Here is a 19299-nt window from a genome sequence, read left to right on the forward strand (position 1 = left end):
GTGTGAGAAGTTACTGACAAACCTCCTGGAGTTTGACAAATGGCCTTTATATGAGCCTCAGAGCAAGAGAGAAAACATTCGCTGTCATAATGAGAGAGGAATTGAGGTCTTCGAGGTTGAAAAAGACTCGGTAGGCTAAACTTTTTTCACTGCTCACAGGTCCAGGCCCTACCATAAATTCCAAGGTTGGAGATATTTGTGACACTATTCTGTGAAGTGTCCGTTCCTGTGAGTGAAATTTGGCTAGCAACAACTTGTTTTCTAGGCAATAAAATTTGGCCATGTTTAAAAAATGTGCTTTTAAGATTTTATTTGACACATTACATAATGTTCATTTTTTACATTGTAATGTTAATCCTGCACATTGCTCTGGCCTTATTCTTATTCTCCTTTGTTTTTTAGATGTGATAGGATTTCTAAAATTGTTTTACTTTAATGGACAATCTCCTCAGGAAAGTGTAAACGTGTTGAAATTTGACTGAAAAAATTATTTTCTTAGCTCGTCCTATATGATCTCAAAGGTTCAGGGTTATAATTTTACCAAACTTTAAAAAAAATAGGCCACCTGTGACTTCAAAAATTCAATAGTTGCTGCACATTAACTAGTAAAGTAATTTTCAGAAAGGCAAGACAGACCTTCATCTGGTACTTTCAGGATTCTGTAAACAAGTTGTACACCTTAGACACAAATTCAGACACACAACGCATCTATTACTATGTATTGAGATTGCTAAACCTAGATATACCACCAAGCAAAATAATAATAATAATAATAATAATAAGGGAAAAATAAAAAAAAATTAAAGTTTAAAAATATGTTTGATTAACAACTGGTTTGTATTGTTATGACCTGATATTATAAAAAAATCGTAATGGACAATAAAACCTGTGAGTGTCCTGTAGGCTGTCATTTATTTATGTACTAATACAACACTGATTCGTTAGAAACCACATTTATTTTCACAAGAAGATAAATATTTAGGGATACATGTATCCAAAGCAACTGTTATTATGGGAAAATCTCACAGGAAATGGTCATTGAAAGTGGTCTTTTAAGTATACAAATGCTGAAAATGGATAGATCGGCATTCCTGGAGCTCTCGTCTTCCAAAAATATTCCTTCTGTGTCTAATGACATCATGAGCTCCTGGTTTAGAGCTTTAAACAAATTTCATGATGAATTTCTTAAATTTTAAACAGTTTTTTCCTAACATGGCCATGCCATGAATTTCAGGTGAAATGTCATCACAGATTCCAAGCATGACACATATTTGTCTCCCAGAAATATTTCCATATTAAGTCAATTCTGTCATCATTTACATGCTTTCATGTTGTTACAAACCTGTATACAGTTCTGTTTGTTCTGATAAACACAAAGAAAGATATTTTGAGCAGTGTTTGTAACCAAACCGTTTGTGAGCCCCATTCACTTCCATAGTAGGAAAAAGGATACTATGGAAGTGAATGGGGGTCACAAACAGTTTGGTTACAATAATTCATAAAAAAATTTCAGAACAAAGATATTTATGCAGTTTTGTAACAACATGAGAGTAAGTAAATGATGACAACATTGTCGTTATTTCATTAAATACCACAACCAGTGTAATCTCAGAATTTCACAATCTCACATTATCACAACCACGGTAATCTCAGGATATCACAACCACTATAATCTCAAAATATCACAATCTCAGACTATCACAACCACTGTAATCTCAGAATATCACAATCTCAGAGTATCACAACCACTGTAATCTCAGAATATCACAATCTTACAGTATCACAACCACTGTAATCTCAGAATATCACAATCGCAGAGTATCACAACCACTGTAACCTCAGAATATCACAATCTTAGAGTATCACTACCAATGTAATATCAGAATATCACAATTTTAGAGTATCACAATCACTGTAATCTCAGAATATCACAATCTCAGAGTATCACGACCAATGTAATCACAGAATATCACAATCTCAGAGTATCACAACCACTGTAATCTTGGACTATCACAACCGCTGTAATCTCAGAGTATCAAAACCACTGTAATCTCAGAATATCACAATCTTATAGTATCACAACCACTGTAATGTCAGAATATCACAATCTTAGAGTATCACAACCGCTGTAATCTCAGAATATCACAATCTTATAGTATCACAACCACTGTAATCTCAGAATATCACAATCTTAGAGTATCACAACCACTGTAATCTCAGAATATCACAATCTTAGAGTATCACAACCAATGTAATTTCAGAATATCACAATCTTCGAGTATCACAATCACTGTAATCTCAGAATATCACAATCGCAGAGTATCACAACCACTGTAATCTCAGAATATCACAATCTTAGAGTATCCCAACCAATGTAATATCAGAATATCACAATCTCAGAGTATCACAACCACTGTAATCTTGGACTATCACAACCGCTGTAATCTCAGAGTATCCCAACCAATGTAATATCAGAATATCACAATCTTAGAGTATCACAACCACTGTAATCTCAGAATATCACAATTTTATAGTATCACAACCACTGTAATCTCAGAATATCACAATCGCAGAGTATCACAACCACTGTAATCTCAGAATATCACAATCTTATAGTATCACAACCACTGTAATCTCAGAATATCACAATCTTCTAGTATCACAACCACTGTAATCTCAGAATATCACAGTCGCAGAGTATCACAACCACTGTAATCTCAGAATATCACAATCTCAGAGTATCACAACCAATGTAATCACAGAATATCACAATCTTAGAGTATCACAATCACTGTAATCTCAGAATATCACAATCTCAGAGTATCACGACCAATGTAATCACAGAATATCACAATCTCAGAGTATCACAACCACTGTAATCTTGGACTATCACAACCGCTGTAATCTCAGAGTATCAAAACCACTGTAATCTCAGAATATCACAATCTTATAGTATCACAACCGTTGTAATCTCAGAACATCACAATCTTATAGTATCACAACCACTGTAATCTCAGAATATCACAATCGCAGAGTATCACAACCACTGTAATCTCAGAATATCACAATCTTAGAGTATCATAACCAATGTAATCTCAGAATATCACAATCTTATAGTATCACAACCACTGTAATCTCAGAATATCACAATCTTATAGTATCACAACCACTGTAATCTCAGAATATCACAATCTTAGAGTATCACAACCAATGTAATATCAGAATATCACAATCTTAGAGTATCACAACCACTGTAATCTTGGACTATCACAACCGCTGTAATCTCAGAGTATCAAAACCACTGTAATCACAGAATATCACAATCTCAGAGTATCCCAACCAATGTAATATCAGAATATCACAATCTTGGAGTATCACAACCACTGTAATCTCAGAATATCACAATCTTATAGTATCACAACCACTGTAATCTCAGAATATCACAATCGCAGAGTATCACAACCACTGTAATCTCAGAATATCACAATTTTAGAGTATCACAACCAATGTAATATCAGAATATCACAATCTTAGAGTATCACAACCACTGTAATCTCAGAATATCACAATCTCAGAGTATCACAACCAATGTAATCACAGAATATCACAATCTCAGAGTATCACAACCACTGTAATCTTGGACTATCACAACCGCTGTAATCTCAGAGTATCAAAACCACTGTAATCACAGAATATCACAATCTCAGAGTATCCCAACCAATGTAATATCAGAATATCACAATCTTAGAGTATCACAACCACTGTAATCTCAGAATATCACAATATCAGAGTATCACAACCAATGTATTCACAGAATATCACACTCTCAGATTATCACAACCACTGTAATCTCAGAATATCACAATTTTAGAGTATCACAACCACTGTAATCTCAAAATCTCACAATCTCAGAGTATCACAACCACTGTAGTCTCGGACTATCACAACCACTGTAGTCTCGGACTATCACAACCGCTGTAGTCTCGGACTATCACAACCGCTGTAATCTCAGACTATCACAACCGCTGTAATCTCGGACTATCACAACCGCTGTAATCTCGGACTATCACAACCGCTGTAATCTCGGACTATCACAACCGCTGTAATCTCGGACTATCACAACCGCTGTAATCTCGGACTATCACAACCGCTGTAATCTCGGACTATCACAACCGCTGTAATCGCGGATTATCACAACTGCTGTAATCTCTGAGTATCACAACCGTTGTAATCTCTGAGTATCACAACCGTTGTAATCTCTGAGTATCACAACCGTTGTAATCTCTGAGTATCACAACCACTGTAATCTCGGACTATCACAATCAGAATAATCTCATAGGGCCCCATTTTAACGATCTAAGAGCATTGTCTAAAGCGCACAGCCTAAATGGGTGTGTCCAATGCCACTTTTGCTAATTTAAAGATGGGAAAAATGGTTTGTGCGCCGAGCGCACGGTCGAAACGGGGTTGTACCCATTCTAGTAATGAGTAATGGGTGTGTTTTGGGCGTAACGTGTAATAAACCAATGAGAGTCTTATCTCTCATCCCCTTTAAAAGCCAGTTGTGTGGGCGCTATGTCTGATCGCTATTTAGATGACGGACTTTGTAAACTGAAAAACTATGCGTATTAAGAAAACCCCCAGTTTAAGAATAATGTTAAAAATTTTTTGTTGTTTTCATTTTTATTGAACATTTTTATTTTTTTGATTAAAACTTTTAAAAGCCATTTTCTTTCAGTCATAGAAGTAAAAATAACAGGCTTTTAATTGCTGTATATGTAGGCTATTGATATCCTACATAATCATTGTAATCTTTAAATAACAAAAAACATATTGCGCATTGACTTTAGACTTTACACCGGTTTTAGTTGGTCAAAATAGCAACGCCAACAATGCGCCTGAACACACCTCGTTTTTAGATCAGAACGCCCATGGGCGCAAATGCATTTGCTATTTAAACAACGTGGCGCTAAACGTGAAAATTATAATTGCGCCGGGATGAAACTAGCAAAAGACACTTTTTTTGTCTCAAAATTAATTGGAAACGTAATTTTCTCCTGCCTCGACATAAAGGTCACAAGACATTGCGTATTAACAAAAAAGAAAAAAAAATGCTACAGTAATCTGTCCCCAGTGTGGGGATTTGTGCTATCCAGAGGCTGTTAACCCTGCTGGGTTTTGGGAATAGGAACAGCATGCAGGCACATTCCAATAGTATGAGACAAGCTCAGAGGTGATACCGCTTTCTAATTGGTTAATCACATGCCATGTAGCTCACTTCTTACAAGTGGGTGCAAATAGAGCTGACGTCATTGAATGTTTACAACAAGCATTCATTTGTTTGCTAATCAAAACCAAACCTCTGTAAAACAATTTTGCATTCTAAAAAACTGAATTTAGGGTTGATGAATCGAATACAACCATATTTGGCTTGACGGAGTCTACTCTAAGAAAACAAGAGAGCATGTCAGGTTAAGAGCCTGCTCATATTCACCATCACATCCTTAAGTTTTGATGGAAAACATTCACTTTTTTGGATCTTAATTGAAAGCATGGGTCTGGCAGAGGTGCTACTACAAGATGAATTTATTAAGAAAATTCTAGTTTTATATATGACTTTATACTGTATAATACAGTAATCTGCCCAATGGTTTAAACTCAAAAACTTTTAACTTTGTCTGGTTGCACTCAAGTCAAGTCACATTTATTTATATAGAGTTTTTTTTTTACAATGTTTCATTGCTTAAAAGCAGCTTTATGAGAACGAACAAGGAATAAAACACACAAAATGGGAAAATTACTAAAATATATATTTTTACGTGGTCGATTAAAAATCGATTTTTTTTAAATGAACTGATCCTGTTTGATCAAGGAATGTGACTGTTTTGACTTTTTTCATCATACATTTTTTTATCTTGCATCAAAATTGGAGTGTATTTAACCTAATTTTATGCATTTGAAAATTAGAGATGGGTTCTGTTTTAATGTACCCAAGTGTACCTAAAATAAAAAAAGTGTAATGCTCTTAATTTCGTTTTATTAATTACCCACTTGTAAACTTATGTTCACTTTTTTTTTTATAAATAAAGTGTTTGTATTAAATCTATATTCATTGAGTTGAATCGAGAAACAAGTATAAAAATTGGTCAGAGAATCGGAATCAAACCAAGAATCGAAATCGAATCGATCCGGCAGTTTATGAATCGATATCGAATCGATCCGGAACATCTGATTCGATACCCAGCCCTAATAACTAACTTAATGTTTTGTTCTTGCTTTAAGTAATGTCAAATTGCTTTGATTTCTAAGCCGCCGACCAGTTTTTTTCACCCCTACCTGCTCTCTCCAACCTTGTTAATCCGATAAATGTATTAGTAAATCTCTCGTTATGCTCTCTTTTAAATGCTTTCTAGCAAAGCTGCTTGTTGTTTTGTACATTTTACACAGAAATGGCCATGGGGCAAGTACCCATATTTAGTCACTTCCACACACATTCAAAGTGCCCTCCCCCTCCCTCCATTCGGAGTAGTAGAGTCATGTAGTTTTCTCTCAGCCAATCAGGGGAGATCAAGCTATCTCACGGATATTAACATTAAGGCATCTGACCAATCAGCAGTGGCCTGGAGCACCTCATACACAGCCATCTTCCAGAAATCAAAAATATTACTTTTTTGAACTGGCTTCTCCCACAGCAATAGTTATAACATCATAACTAAACATGGTAAGTTGATGTAAATCACAAATTATTTGGTTGAATAGTTGTGTTAAAGATTGAGATTGTTGTTATTTGCATGGCATTTTTAAAAATGTGCTTAATGTTTGACTGAAAACTAAACGCACCATATTTGATCATATGCCCCGTTCACTTAAGTGGCACAAATGTCCATTTTTAGACATATGCCTTATAAATGTATGTTTTTAATTATAGTTAAATGGCATACACAGGTACTTATTGTTAGTGTGAGGCCTAGTACTGTGTGAATTGATTTAAATTACTAAATATTGGTTTGTGATAAAACACAATTATGAGCAAATATAAGTGGTACTAACAGTAGTTATGAATGTATTTTCTGTTTTTATTATGTTTTTATATTTTCTATGTCAATACTCTTTTTTTTCCAGTAGATCTACATTACACTGTTACTGTTTTCCTTAACAAATAAATGAGAGTTGGTTTAATAATAAGCATATTTCTTTTGCAGCTGTCTGCTCCGCAGCTGAGATGAGGGGTACCATTGTTGTTCCTGTAAACCCAGTCAAGCCAGAATCAGTACCGCAAGACCATGTCTCTAAATAAATGTTCCTTGCAGTTTGTGCCTATAATAAATAAATGTCCCTTGCAGTTTGTTTTTATCAAATTTTAAAGATTCACTCTCTGTAATTTATTTTACCCTAGACAGGCAAGTGCTCATATATGGTAACTTCGTTGACCTTGATTTGCAATGCAAAGGTGAAAAATATTGTTACATTTTTTTTAAAGAATGTCCTGTAACATCCCCCATTAGCTTTCTGAGGTTAAAAATTATAATTTCCAAAGATTTCAATGAGTGCCCTATAAAGGATTAAACAAAGGAAACAATTATATAAGAGCTAGGAGTTTGACATTGCGTGACTGTGCAGGTGGTTTATTGCATATTTTATTACAAACATCTTATTGCGGCTTTAACGCCTCTTATGCATTATAGCTCACTTAATTTAACATTACTGCTGCTTTATTCTAAACATTGTTATCCAAGACACCTTGTTGGTACTAACACAGAAGTAGTCCATTACTGAATGCAAATGACTTTGAAATATTTTTGCCTGTGCAGTTGCCAACTGCTTAAGGCAAGGAAATTATTTGGATTCTTCCCCCCAGACTTATTAAAAATCTGAAAAATTCCCATGACATCAATTTCATCATTTTTTCCAGTCTTATTAGAATGCCCAGTATTTGTCTTTTTTTTGATGGTCATCTAAAATAGGTATGTTTATAGTCTGAGATTTAATATAAGCAAATATAAAGTATTTGTTTTTATGTCCATATATAAAATCTGTTTTAATATAGCGATCTGCAGACATTCAATAAACAGACTAAATTCTTTATTTTTTTAAACATATTTAAAAAACATGACAGTCATAGATCATATACAGTCCATTTGCCGCTTTAGTAATGTGAAGTAATGTGTTTTATTTTACTAATGTTAAAATATTCTATTTATTCTCCCTCCTAAATGTGTTGAAGAAAATGACGTGACTCGATCTGCCCTCTAATGGCCAAACATACAAACACAAGGCAAAATCCAGGCACATTCCTGTGGTGCTGATGTAATCATAACTGTTTTCCATGAGAACAGAAGATCCTTTCTGTGTTCCCATCAAGCGCAATGTCAACATCTAGGATATAAGATGACATTCTCATGGCCTGGATGATTGCAAACATACCCATGCAAACAAATATGTAATCTCTACACTGTCAGAAAAAAAATGTGTACCTTTTAAAAAGGTCCAAATATGTGCTATTTAGGTGCAAATGTGTATTTTGTTAAAAGTGTCAGCTATGGAGTATTTTTTGTCATTTTTTTCCGTCAGTGTGTGGTAGACAAGACTGCATTATGGCAACATTTGGAAAATCTCCAGAATATATGTTAGCAGCAAAAACATTAGCAGCAGATCTGCATGACAAATGTATGTACCTGACAAATATTGTTGACAGAACCGAACTTTAAAAACACGCTGTATCGTACATTTCATGATCTGATGTCTATATAAATGGCCAGATGGGGGTAGAGTTGACCAGCTTAGTGATCTCCAGGGACTCAATATAACACCGGCTGCACTCCAGGAGGACCTGTCATTAAAGCCATGAGCCAAAACCAACATCACACCTCTTTTGAAACGCTATAACTTTAGAAATTAATAATAAACTGTAGTGGATACTGAAAACATAGTGCAAGTAAGGAATAAATGATAGAGAATAAATCCCAGTGATAGGGGCAAGGTATTCAAAAAGTTGATATAGATATGGAAATCTAATGTTTTGCTCTAGTATCAGGTAAACAGTCTCAGTAAATCTGGATTACTAGTGTTGTAAATGGGATCACATGTCAATGTTGACTATTAGCTATATAAAAAACAGCAGGTAGTTTGGCAGTATGGGGTCACAGATGGTACATTCACACGGGCGAAAGGGTTAACACTTTACGGAAGGCTTGTCTTAAGCGTGGCCAACAGCCAATCACAGTGGCCGAATACATGAACCGGTCTTGCATAAACTTAATTGGCTGGCTTGCACTAGGTTATTTGCATAAGGCGATCTGATTGGCTGACTGACGCGTTGGCGCTTGAAAAGTTGAACAATTCTCAACTGCTGCGAGCAATGGCAGTGATGTGACGTTGATGGATCCACAATTCAGTTCGGCAACACATGACATAACCCATTAAAAGTAAATGAGAAACGTTAACGCTTTCACCTTAACACATTCAGTCTGTTTTTCTAGCCCACAAAAAAATAACATATATATTATACACAAACACATGCATTTTAAGTCATTAAAACAGTTGAAATGTCCGGTAGTTTACATTTGTAGAGATGCTGGTTGTTTAAACTACTTTTGACTGTTTGGTCACTGATGATTGTGATTGTAATCAATACACTGTACAGATAAAGTTAAAGATTACCTTTGTTAAAATTAAATGTTAAATATTTTTGTTTTGCTATATGGACTTTTTTCTTTCTTAATTGACTGGAAGTTTGAAATGGTAGTTATACTTGATGGATCATGATGGATCAGTTTCCCGGACAGGGTTTAGATTAATCCAGGACTAGGCCATAGTTTTATTAGGACATTTAAGTAGTTTTTACAAACAAACCTTAAAAAAAACAATACTGGTGTGCATCTTGAGACAGAACAATGGCACTGATATATGTTCAGATATGTCAGTCCAAGATGTTTTTAAATTAAGGCATCTTAAACATGCATTTATTCTGGGACTAGGATAAGACCTGTCTGGAAACCACCCCTATATGGATTGAACTAGTCAAGAGCAAAATTTCAACAAAACAATTATACAATTATAAATATTACATGATAGAAATGTTGTATTGTAGACTTACTGTGGGTTTATAAGTTTTAGTAAAAATTATTAGATATTTTGTGTACCTGAAATTCACCCTTCTGCTGGGATCAGAATAATCTTACTTTCTGGGAACAAACAAATCCCAATCGTACTAAAAAGTGTGCGTGATGATTTGATCTAGATCAAAACCTAGATTGAACTTTGCGATCAAATTAAAAAAAATTTTTTTTTGAACAACCCGTTTTGAAAATTTAATCCGATGGCCGAATCCAAATTGATTACTTTTGAAAAACTTGCCCCAGGACCTCGACATGAAGCCAATATCCCACACCAACTTGCCACATAAATACATGTGCACAAAATATTTATTTGATACTTGCTATTAGCTTATTTGTAAGAAATATGCAAGGAAACTTTACACTGTCAGAAAATATGATAAAAAAATCAGTACACTTACAATATAAAAAATCCTACATTTTTAAGTTTAATCAACTTGAATTTACAATTAACTATTATGTGTATTTAGGTGCAAATGTGTACTTTTTGAAAGGGTTCTAAGAGTATTTTTAAGTTTAATCAGCATAATTTATACAATTAATGACTAGTTAGAAATTGCTAAAAATTATAAAAAAAAAATCTGTTGAATTTGTTATTTCAATGTAATTTTTTATAATTTAGATATACAGTATTAGTACCATAAATTTACACATTGGAACCTTTTTTTAAAGGATACTGCCCCTATGAAAGCTATAGGAACCATTTTTGACTATTTTATCCTGACAGTGTATAGCGGCTTTAGGTCAAGACGCGTTCAAGCTATTTTAAAGTTTAAACAAGATGAACATGTACTAGGTTTAATAGTTTGTATATAAAATCACATATGTGTTATTAATTATGCATTATGCATATTTATATAGATTTATTTGCTAAATACTTAGGCTGTACTTTCATGCCGTTGTTATTTTACTATAAAACAAGTTGCTAGAACTTATTAAAAAAGATATATTTTATGTGACAACTCATCTACAACATTAAGATAAATAAAGTTAAGATGACTTGAAAATCTGAGTTGATTCATCTAAAGAGAGAATTTTTGGGGATATCAAACTTTTTAATGTCACCACTGATCAATAAAAGTCAAGCTTTCTGGAGTGCTCTTTAAAAATGCTTGATATTAACTTAAAAAAAGTTTGTTGTAAAAAAATGCAATAAAACTGTATGAATCATGACATGGTTATAGTATATAAAAATGATACACTAAAATTTAAACAAACCAACAGCCGTATTGCTATGTTGTCTAATGTAGTTGCCAAATTGTTGTACATATTAGCTGTGTATCTGTATGTGCTGTGTTTGGTTCATGACAGCTGTTTCTCAGTGTTCAGTTCATGTGACTAAAAAAGCACAGACTGCAGATGGGTCGTGACATGAGTGACATAATGTGAAAATTCATGGCCGTGCCCGAAAACGAAACTCAGTCGCCACCACACATACCTACAGATATACACATATACCTGATTTGATTCTACTCATTAAAAAAAAACTAATTGTCATTCATCAAAATGGCATCTTGTTATAACACTTGTTTTAGGTTTCAGGGTGGAAATTATATGCTCTCCACATAGTTCGGCGTCGTCTTGCGTTCAGTGCAGCGGGGTCAGATATACTTAGCAAGTCGAGGGATTCCAGTTTAACATCTGAGCTCCTTAAGAAACCCAAGAAGGACCACACAGGCTATTAAATTCAAACCCTGACCTTACATGGGGGTGTTGATGAGTACCATGGAACCAGGAAAAGGCAACTGGGTGTGAAAGTGCGAGCCTGAAATGGTTTTGACCTCCTAGTGAGAGTGATCCGGGTCCCGGAAGAAACATTTTTGAGGTGTGTTTAAGAATATGCACTGTAAAAAAAAAAATGAAGCATGAAGCTAAAACAACTTGGTTTTGCATGTCAATTCAACCAACTATTTTAAATTTAGTGTGATAAGTTGACATAATAAGATTTTAAGTCAAAACACTATGGGGCGGTTTCCCGGACAGTGTTAAGATTAATCCTGGACTACGCATTAGTACAAACAAACCCTACAAAAAACTATACTGGTGTGCATCTTGAGACTGATATATTTTAAAACAGTGGCAGCCGGTGACTTCTTTTTTCGAGGGTGCTCGATGCGAAGTTCGTCACAACATGTATGTAGCCGGTCATGTGTGTGGTTCGTAATTTCAAAATATGTGTTCGGCGCGTCGAGTGAACCTATGTGAATCACGTGTCTTGTCAAAATAAGTGCCTGCTGCAGATGCGTCTAAAGGGTTTATGATAAAAGAGACGCTTGCGTTTGCCAGATACACGCATAATCTTATGTGTCTTGTGTGTATTTTGTGAACGTGAGCGTCTCTTTTATCATAAACGGTTTTGACGCGTGTGCAGCAGGCACTTATTTTGACAAAACACGTGATGCACATGGTTCACATGACGCAACAAACACATATTTTGAAAACACGAACAACCCACATGACACTCTGAGCACATATTTTGTATTTGTCAGTCACGAGCTGTCACTGTGTTAAAATATGTGCAAGGTATTTTGATATTAAAGCAGCTCAAACGTGCATTTTATTCTGGGACTAGGATAAGCCATGTCCGGGAAACCGATTTTGTACGAAAAATTTAAGTAAAAATGCTTTGGGTTCAGCGGAGTCAGATTGAATGTCTAAATCTCAGACCTTTAATCCTGTTACAGTTTAATCCTCCTGTGGCCTGTACTGTATGTTAATGAAGTTAAGATAAAATGCCCTTAGACAATGGGGTATCTTTACCCGAAAAGGTGAAGACACAACATAACTGTTGACTTTCTTCTTCTTTATGATGTCATTTGGGGAATGAGCTCATTCTAATATACTTTGGAGTGTAATCAGACTACAATTTCTTACTAAACAAGTATTTAAATCACAAGTAACACATTTCTTAAAGAGCTGCCCGGTCCTATATTAGATTTCCACCTCGGCTTGTGTGTCCATCTGATGCATACTGTGAAATCCCACTGGAAGCAGTAGACCATCTAGATATTTCTCGCCTACTGCTTTGCATACTAAGGTTTCTGACATACTATTCGTTATGCATGCTTTCTGTCTAGTATAGAAGTAGGCAATGTAAGGCATGTAAATATTTTACAGTAAAGCTTGCAAAAGTGTGCTATAAAACAACTATGTTCGAAGCAACAGTGGTAAACAGTACATCAAAACGAAAAGTCTTAATATGGGTTTAACCTCTCTCCCCGTTGAGTTACATTGTGTTCGTATTTTCAATAGTTTGCGTAAACTCTTATTTGGAAACACCAATGAGCGGTTTCCCGGATAAAACTACTTCAGAGTTCCCATGGGTCCTTATATACATACATAGATACAGGTTATGCTTAAATTTTATACAAGAAGTTTTTTGGAAAAAAATCCATATTATTCAATATGTTGTGTAGGATAATCATAAAATTTCTAGACTTTTTAAGCACACGTGCTAAACTGTTTGCTTTAAATGCTTATATCTTCTGTATGTGAATGTTGATTTATACCAAAATGCTTTTTTGCATCGTTGTGTTTGACACATGAAAACATCTCGGGTTATGTATGTAACAGTTGTTCCCTGAGAAGGGAACGAGACACTGCGTCTCCCTTGCCGTACACCCAGGGTCCCTTTAACGCCGTCTTTGGCAATATTTCAGATAGCGATATAGTGACGCAGCGTGAGTTCCCTCGAAAGGGAACTGTAACAATGTATCCGTATAGTCCTGGCTTAATCAAAACCTTTTTCTGTGTATATATAAAATGTTTAATTGATTCAATGTATTCTTTGAAGTACCTTGGACTATTGTCATTGTATATTAGTATGATAATCATTCAGTATAAAGGGCGATTTATAGTCGTGCGTAGGTCCTACGGCGTAGCAGCGACGGCGTAGGTTCCGCGTAGGTTTTCATTTATACTTGTGCGTCGCCGTCCGCGTCGACGTGCAAACACACGCGAAACCGCTGGTTGGCAGTAATCGCGCGTGTAACCACAGTAGCAGCAGAAGTCGTCACAGAAGAAGAAGCTAAGCAAGTAAACCCACAAACGAAGAATAAATAGCAACTTGTTGTGTATAATTTGAGAAGACCAGCAATGATGGAAGTAAATAAACAGCGACTTATGTTTCAGTTTGAGTTAAATCACTCCTCAACTTGGCTCACCTTTGTTTTCACCGTCTCAAACGGAAATACCTATGACGCAGTTTTTTTTACCTGACGGGAGGGGTTCTGGTGGACCAATCACAGCGCTTACGGCTCGCGTAGAGCCGACGCGCTGTTAGAAATTTTGTGAGGTGCGCGTCAGGCTACGCACAGGCTACGGATAGCCTACGCCGTAGCTACGGCGTAGCACCTACGCACGACTATAAATCGCCCTTAACAGTACACTATACTGTATGAAAGTATCATTAAATCTTACACAGTACTTTTTGTTTTACATACCATATGTTTTGTCAGACATCAGTGTTACTAAAGCACTGGTTATACATTTCTTAAAATTTAATTTCTTTAGTTAAGAAATCTGAGTTGACTTTTACTAAATAACTCTCTTACTGTTTATGTTTACAATAACACAAAAAAATAGGCCTACAGCAGTTATTGCCATGTTTTTGAAAATGGTCCTATAGTATTAACATGGTAGTTTTGAAGGATTTGGAAATAAATACCATGGTACGCGAATATGATACTTATACTCATTTAATACTCATTTAATTTATCAATGTACCATAGTATTACACTATCAGTGTACCATTATCAATGCATATTCTCTATGCCTTTCAGGCCCCCTACTCAAATTCAAACATGAAAAACTAAAAATCTAACGTTAGTTACATACATATATCTTTAGTAAACCTTAATCAGAAACACAAATGCACATATACAATATAGACGTATACACTAAACTTTAATGCCAAACACTGCGATCATGTAAAATGTGCAAAAATTCCAGGGAAACTTTTATTCAGGTTCACGGGACAGAAAGATTTTAAGACATTGGAGAATAAACATGACACATCTTAAGCCTCGGACTCAAACATCTTCTTCCTGCCGCCCATACCGGCCTTATCTTCAATGTTCTTACGCCAGTCACCAACTTGTTCCACGTTCTGCGCAACGCAAAAATATCAGACGTCAATGTGATGGCGAGACCAAAGATGCATTAGTATTGGATTAGACAATTATTTGTGAAGCTCACCTCTTCTTTGACCTCCTTCTTGACTTGTTTCAGGTTGGCTCTCAGATCCAGTGAGACCTTGTGCTTGGATCCCAGAAGAGCCTGGAGCATCTGGTCAGCGGACATGCGTACTTTCTTCAACACGGGTTTCTTGAACTTGCCCTTCAGGTCGACCACCTTGATCTTCAGATCTTCAATCTGATTGGGAGAGCGAATGGTAAATGATCGACTGATGTACAAAATGTCTTACAATGTAAAAAAATCCGTAGAAATTACAATGTTATTGCAGCTGAGTTGCCGGTAATTTACCGTAGATTTAAATTTATGTTATTTACTGGCAAGAGTTTGTTCAAAGTTAAATAAATTTTAAATATTAACAAGTCTTTATCTTTACAGAATAAAACTATACAATAACAGCCTCATGCAAAGCATTCTGGGAACCAGAAATCATCATCAACCTTTTTCTGTTTTTTGCTTCAGATTTTGTTTCCCAGAACGTTTTGCTTGATGCTGTTTTTTTAGTTTTACTCTGTAAAGACAATGACTTGTAAATGTTAAATGTTCATTCAACTTTGAACAAAATGTTGCCAGTAAATAACATAAATTAAAATCTACGGTAAATTACCGGCAACCCAGCTGCAATTTCTACGGATTTTTTTTACAGTGTAGGTTGATAGCAAGGCACGTGTTACATTTGGGGCTGTCAATCACTTTAAAAAGAAAAAAACTTTTTCTAGTTATGGACCCTGAGGCTCAAAAGTGAGTTTTAGTCATTTTTGAATATTTAGTTTCTATCAGAAACCAGATTAGGTTCAATAATGTCAACATGTGAAAAGCACAACTTTAAACATATATGTACAGTATGTCGTCACCTGCGTTAACACGTTAGGTTTGACATGCATGTTTGTTTTTGTTGCCCGCATTGCATTAACAGCGTAAAGGTCATGGGTTCGATTCCCAGGAAACACAAATACTGATAAAATGCATAGCTTGAATGTACTCTAAGTCACTTTTGACTTGCGTCTGCAAAATGTGTTCATGTAAATGTTGACAGATTGGTTATATTATGTAACTTAGTGTTGTAGATCGGTAATGACACTAATGGGTTCTGGTCTGTACCTCTTTGTTTGCCTTGGCAACCTTTGCCTCCATGTCATATCTCTCCTCATCAACCTTGTCGATTTGATGGTGCAACTTCTTGCACAGTTCCTAAAAGCAAAAATAAATACATAAAGAAACTACATTCCAGAAATGAAATTTGGAAAACATATAATTGTGCCAACATATGTATTTCTTCCATTACAAAATGTTTGATGTATGCACACTGTCGATTTATTTTATTAACAGTATAATTGTTAAGTATATATCAGGGCATATTGTTGCATGTATTCACAAAATATCTGTTAATCCAAACAATGGTTTGTATTGCATTTATACCTGCAGTTCTTGTGCGGATCCAGGCAGATCCAGAGAAGGGCAGTGCTCGCTCATGTAAGCTTCCTTATCTTCCTCAGCCTGCTTGGTTTCAGCTTCCAGCAGATTGAAGGCAATGGAAAGCACCAGGCTCTGAAAACACACAAAGATAGAGTTGATCAACTCCTGTTTTTTAACTGGAAAGTATAATGTTAGAAATCCAAAGGTTTTGGATTCGATTCCCAGGAGGCATGCAAACATATAAAACGAATAAGTTAAATGCAAGTTGCTTTGGATAAAAGCATCTGCCAAATGCATAAATAATAAAATAATAATGTAATTGTAAATGTAGTCATCAAAAGTTACTTTAATGTTTGGCTAATATTATTTTCTAGTTACCTTCAGATGATGCCTACGGCTGGAGGTCATTTTTTTTCTGTTTTTGAAAGGAAACATTTAACATTTTAAGGTCCTATGCATTACATCATAACACATAATTTTCATTTTATAATACATATGACTAAATACACTACTAAGATGAGATTTGGTCTACGTGGTTTAATGTTAAACTTTACTATACATAAAGATGTAGTAATGCAATACTTACTCTGACATTGTTGCGGTTTAGTGTGTTCTTCTCGCCCTGTACAGGATAGAAATTACTCATTAGACTTCAGCATTGTGAATAAATTAAACTCAATTAGCAACACCTTAGGAAAGGGTTTAAATTTAGCTTAACATTTCAATTTGTCCCCTTTGACACATGACATTACAACTAATTTTATTTCTAAAGGTCTTTATGGATCAAAACACCAGCTGTAGTAATAAGAGGTTTTTAAAAGATTATATTAGAATTAAACTTCATTAACAAGGCAACAGTACAGTTTTAACTCAAAAATACATGTTTACACATTTCTATACATCACGATTATATATACTATATTTGTCATTGTACATTTAAAGACAATTTAAAAGATTAAAATAATTTTCTAGTTCCCTTTTCGTAATTTTGCACTGTTCGAAGCAACTTTACAGTAAGCATAAATTAGTAAAGATATGAGAAACACAAGGAAACACTAAACTTATAAAATATGAAAATCCAGGATGAAGTATTATAATATAATTTTGATATAATAGGAGCATCAAAGGCTGATAAAAGATTGATTTCAATCTTTGACATGAGCTTACTTAGTCAATATTAAAGATATCAAAATTATATTTATATTAAACATAAAAAACATTTTAGCTGGGTTTTCACATAATAAATGCATTGTAGTATTGCAAATTTGTTTTCAAAATAATTAAATTACAAAACAATTCAGTATAGGATTGTAATGTACTGTATGTATCCAAATTTTCATAAGATATATATTAGCAATGCTAACTGTGAAAATATGCTAACTGTACATTTATATATGTAATTTTTTTTTTTTTAATCGTAAAATTTTCTTGAGAGCAAAAGTACATTCAAACAACTAAAACGAAACATCAAAAATATTCAATCAAACAATATGTTTAATTGAATTAAATTACAAATGTTTCCTTTAGTCATTAAAACTAAAAAGATGGAAAGCCTTAACAACATAAAACATGCAATTGAACAGTTAATACGAAAGGCTAAAATAGCATCAACACATAAATGTTTTTGTAAATTGGTAACTATGATTGAAAACAACAATTTTATCACCATTTCAATATCAATCAAACCTAGCAGCATGTAAATAGTATATGAATCACACCACCAGTGTTGTCTGTTAATATCCTCTCTCAACCATGAAACAAATTTTTCTTTTTGTCTTTCACATAAGCATTGCATTTGAATCTTTTAACCCATGCACTCATATTTACAGTACAGTTATATATATGTGCCTTTGTCTTTTACATACAGATTGTGGATTAAAGCTCACCTATGAAGAAGAAGAGGGTTTCACAAACTTAGAAGAAGAGGTGGAAGACCAGTAAGAGAAAATTTAAAGAGGATATATATGTTGTGCCCTGATGGCTCAGCACATTTTGGAAGTCCTGTTTATGGAAGTGGATTCCACCCCAGACCAATAGGCCGGCGAGATCCTGAAATATCTTCACCCCTCATAAATTTGCCTTCCTTGAAGACGTCTTCCCATTCTGTGTGCTGTAAACAGAAGCAGTGCTTAATGTTACAAATAAATAATCAGACCTGGACGAATCATTCAAGCATCTGTCTGAGAAACAACGGTGAGGGTTATATTGATACTCATGACATAACATGAGAGATATTTTAACAGGAAGATTTTGTGAATCTATAGGTACTCACCATTTCACAAAAGTAGGGTCGTTTATAAATTAAAGCTGTTTATACTTAATGTCGTGTGACAGTTCACAAGTTGTGTACTTTTTTTAGTGACATTAAAATAAAAATTTTAACTGAAAGGAACTAAAGGGGAGTTATAAAAGTAAAATAGAAGCAATTGCTGTTGTGTGGATACCCTAGCGCCTCCAGGTGGTCATACAGCATGACAGCATCTTCTCAATCAACCCATAAGAAACATAACAGTAGTTTATTCTAACTATAGTAGCTGTTTATTTAAACTAGAATAATCATAGACTTTAAAAATAA

General features: G+C 34.7%; 1 protein-coding gene across 2 annotated transcripts; it reads right to left on the reverse strand.

Annotated features, from left to right (window-relative positions):
* Positions 1-15001: 15001 nt before the first annotated feature.
* LOC135781608 (troponin I, fast skeletal muscle-like) lies at positions 15002-19163 on the reverse strand. Of its 2 annotated transcripts, XM_065292202.2 has the most exons (7): positions 18611-19163; positions 17311-17346; positions 17103-17139; positions 16728-16856; positions 16410-16499; positions 15312-15488; positions 15002-15222 (listed from the first exon to the last, which is right to left on the reverse strand). In XM_065292202.2, exons 2-7 carry the CDS (start codon positions 17316-17318, stop codon positions 15133-15135), a joined length of 531 nt encoding a protein of 176 aa, XP_065148274.1. In that variant the 5' UTR covers positions 17319-17346; positions 18611-19163; the 3' UTR covers positions 15002-15132. The 2 variants fall into 2 exon arrangements, with proteins under 2 accessions (XP_065148274.1, XP_065148273.1); XM_065292201.1 differs by lacking the exons at positions 17311-17346; positions 18611-19163 and having other exon boundaries at positions 17103-17159.
* Positions 19164-19299: the final 136 nt, after the last annotated feature.

The sequence above is a fragment of the Paramisgurnus dabryanus genome, chromosome 23 (assembly GCF_030506205.2).
Source record: "Paramisgurnus dabryanus chromosome 23, PD_genome_1.1, whole genome shotgun sequence".
Lineage (NCBI taxonomy): Eukaryota > Metazoa > Chordata > Actinopteri > Cypriniformes > Cobitidae > Paramisgurnus > Paramisgurnus dabryanus.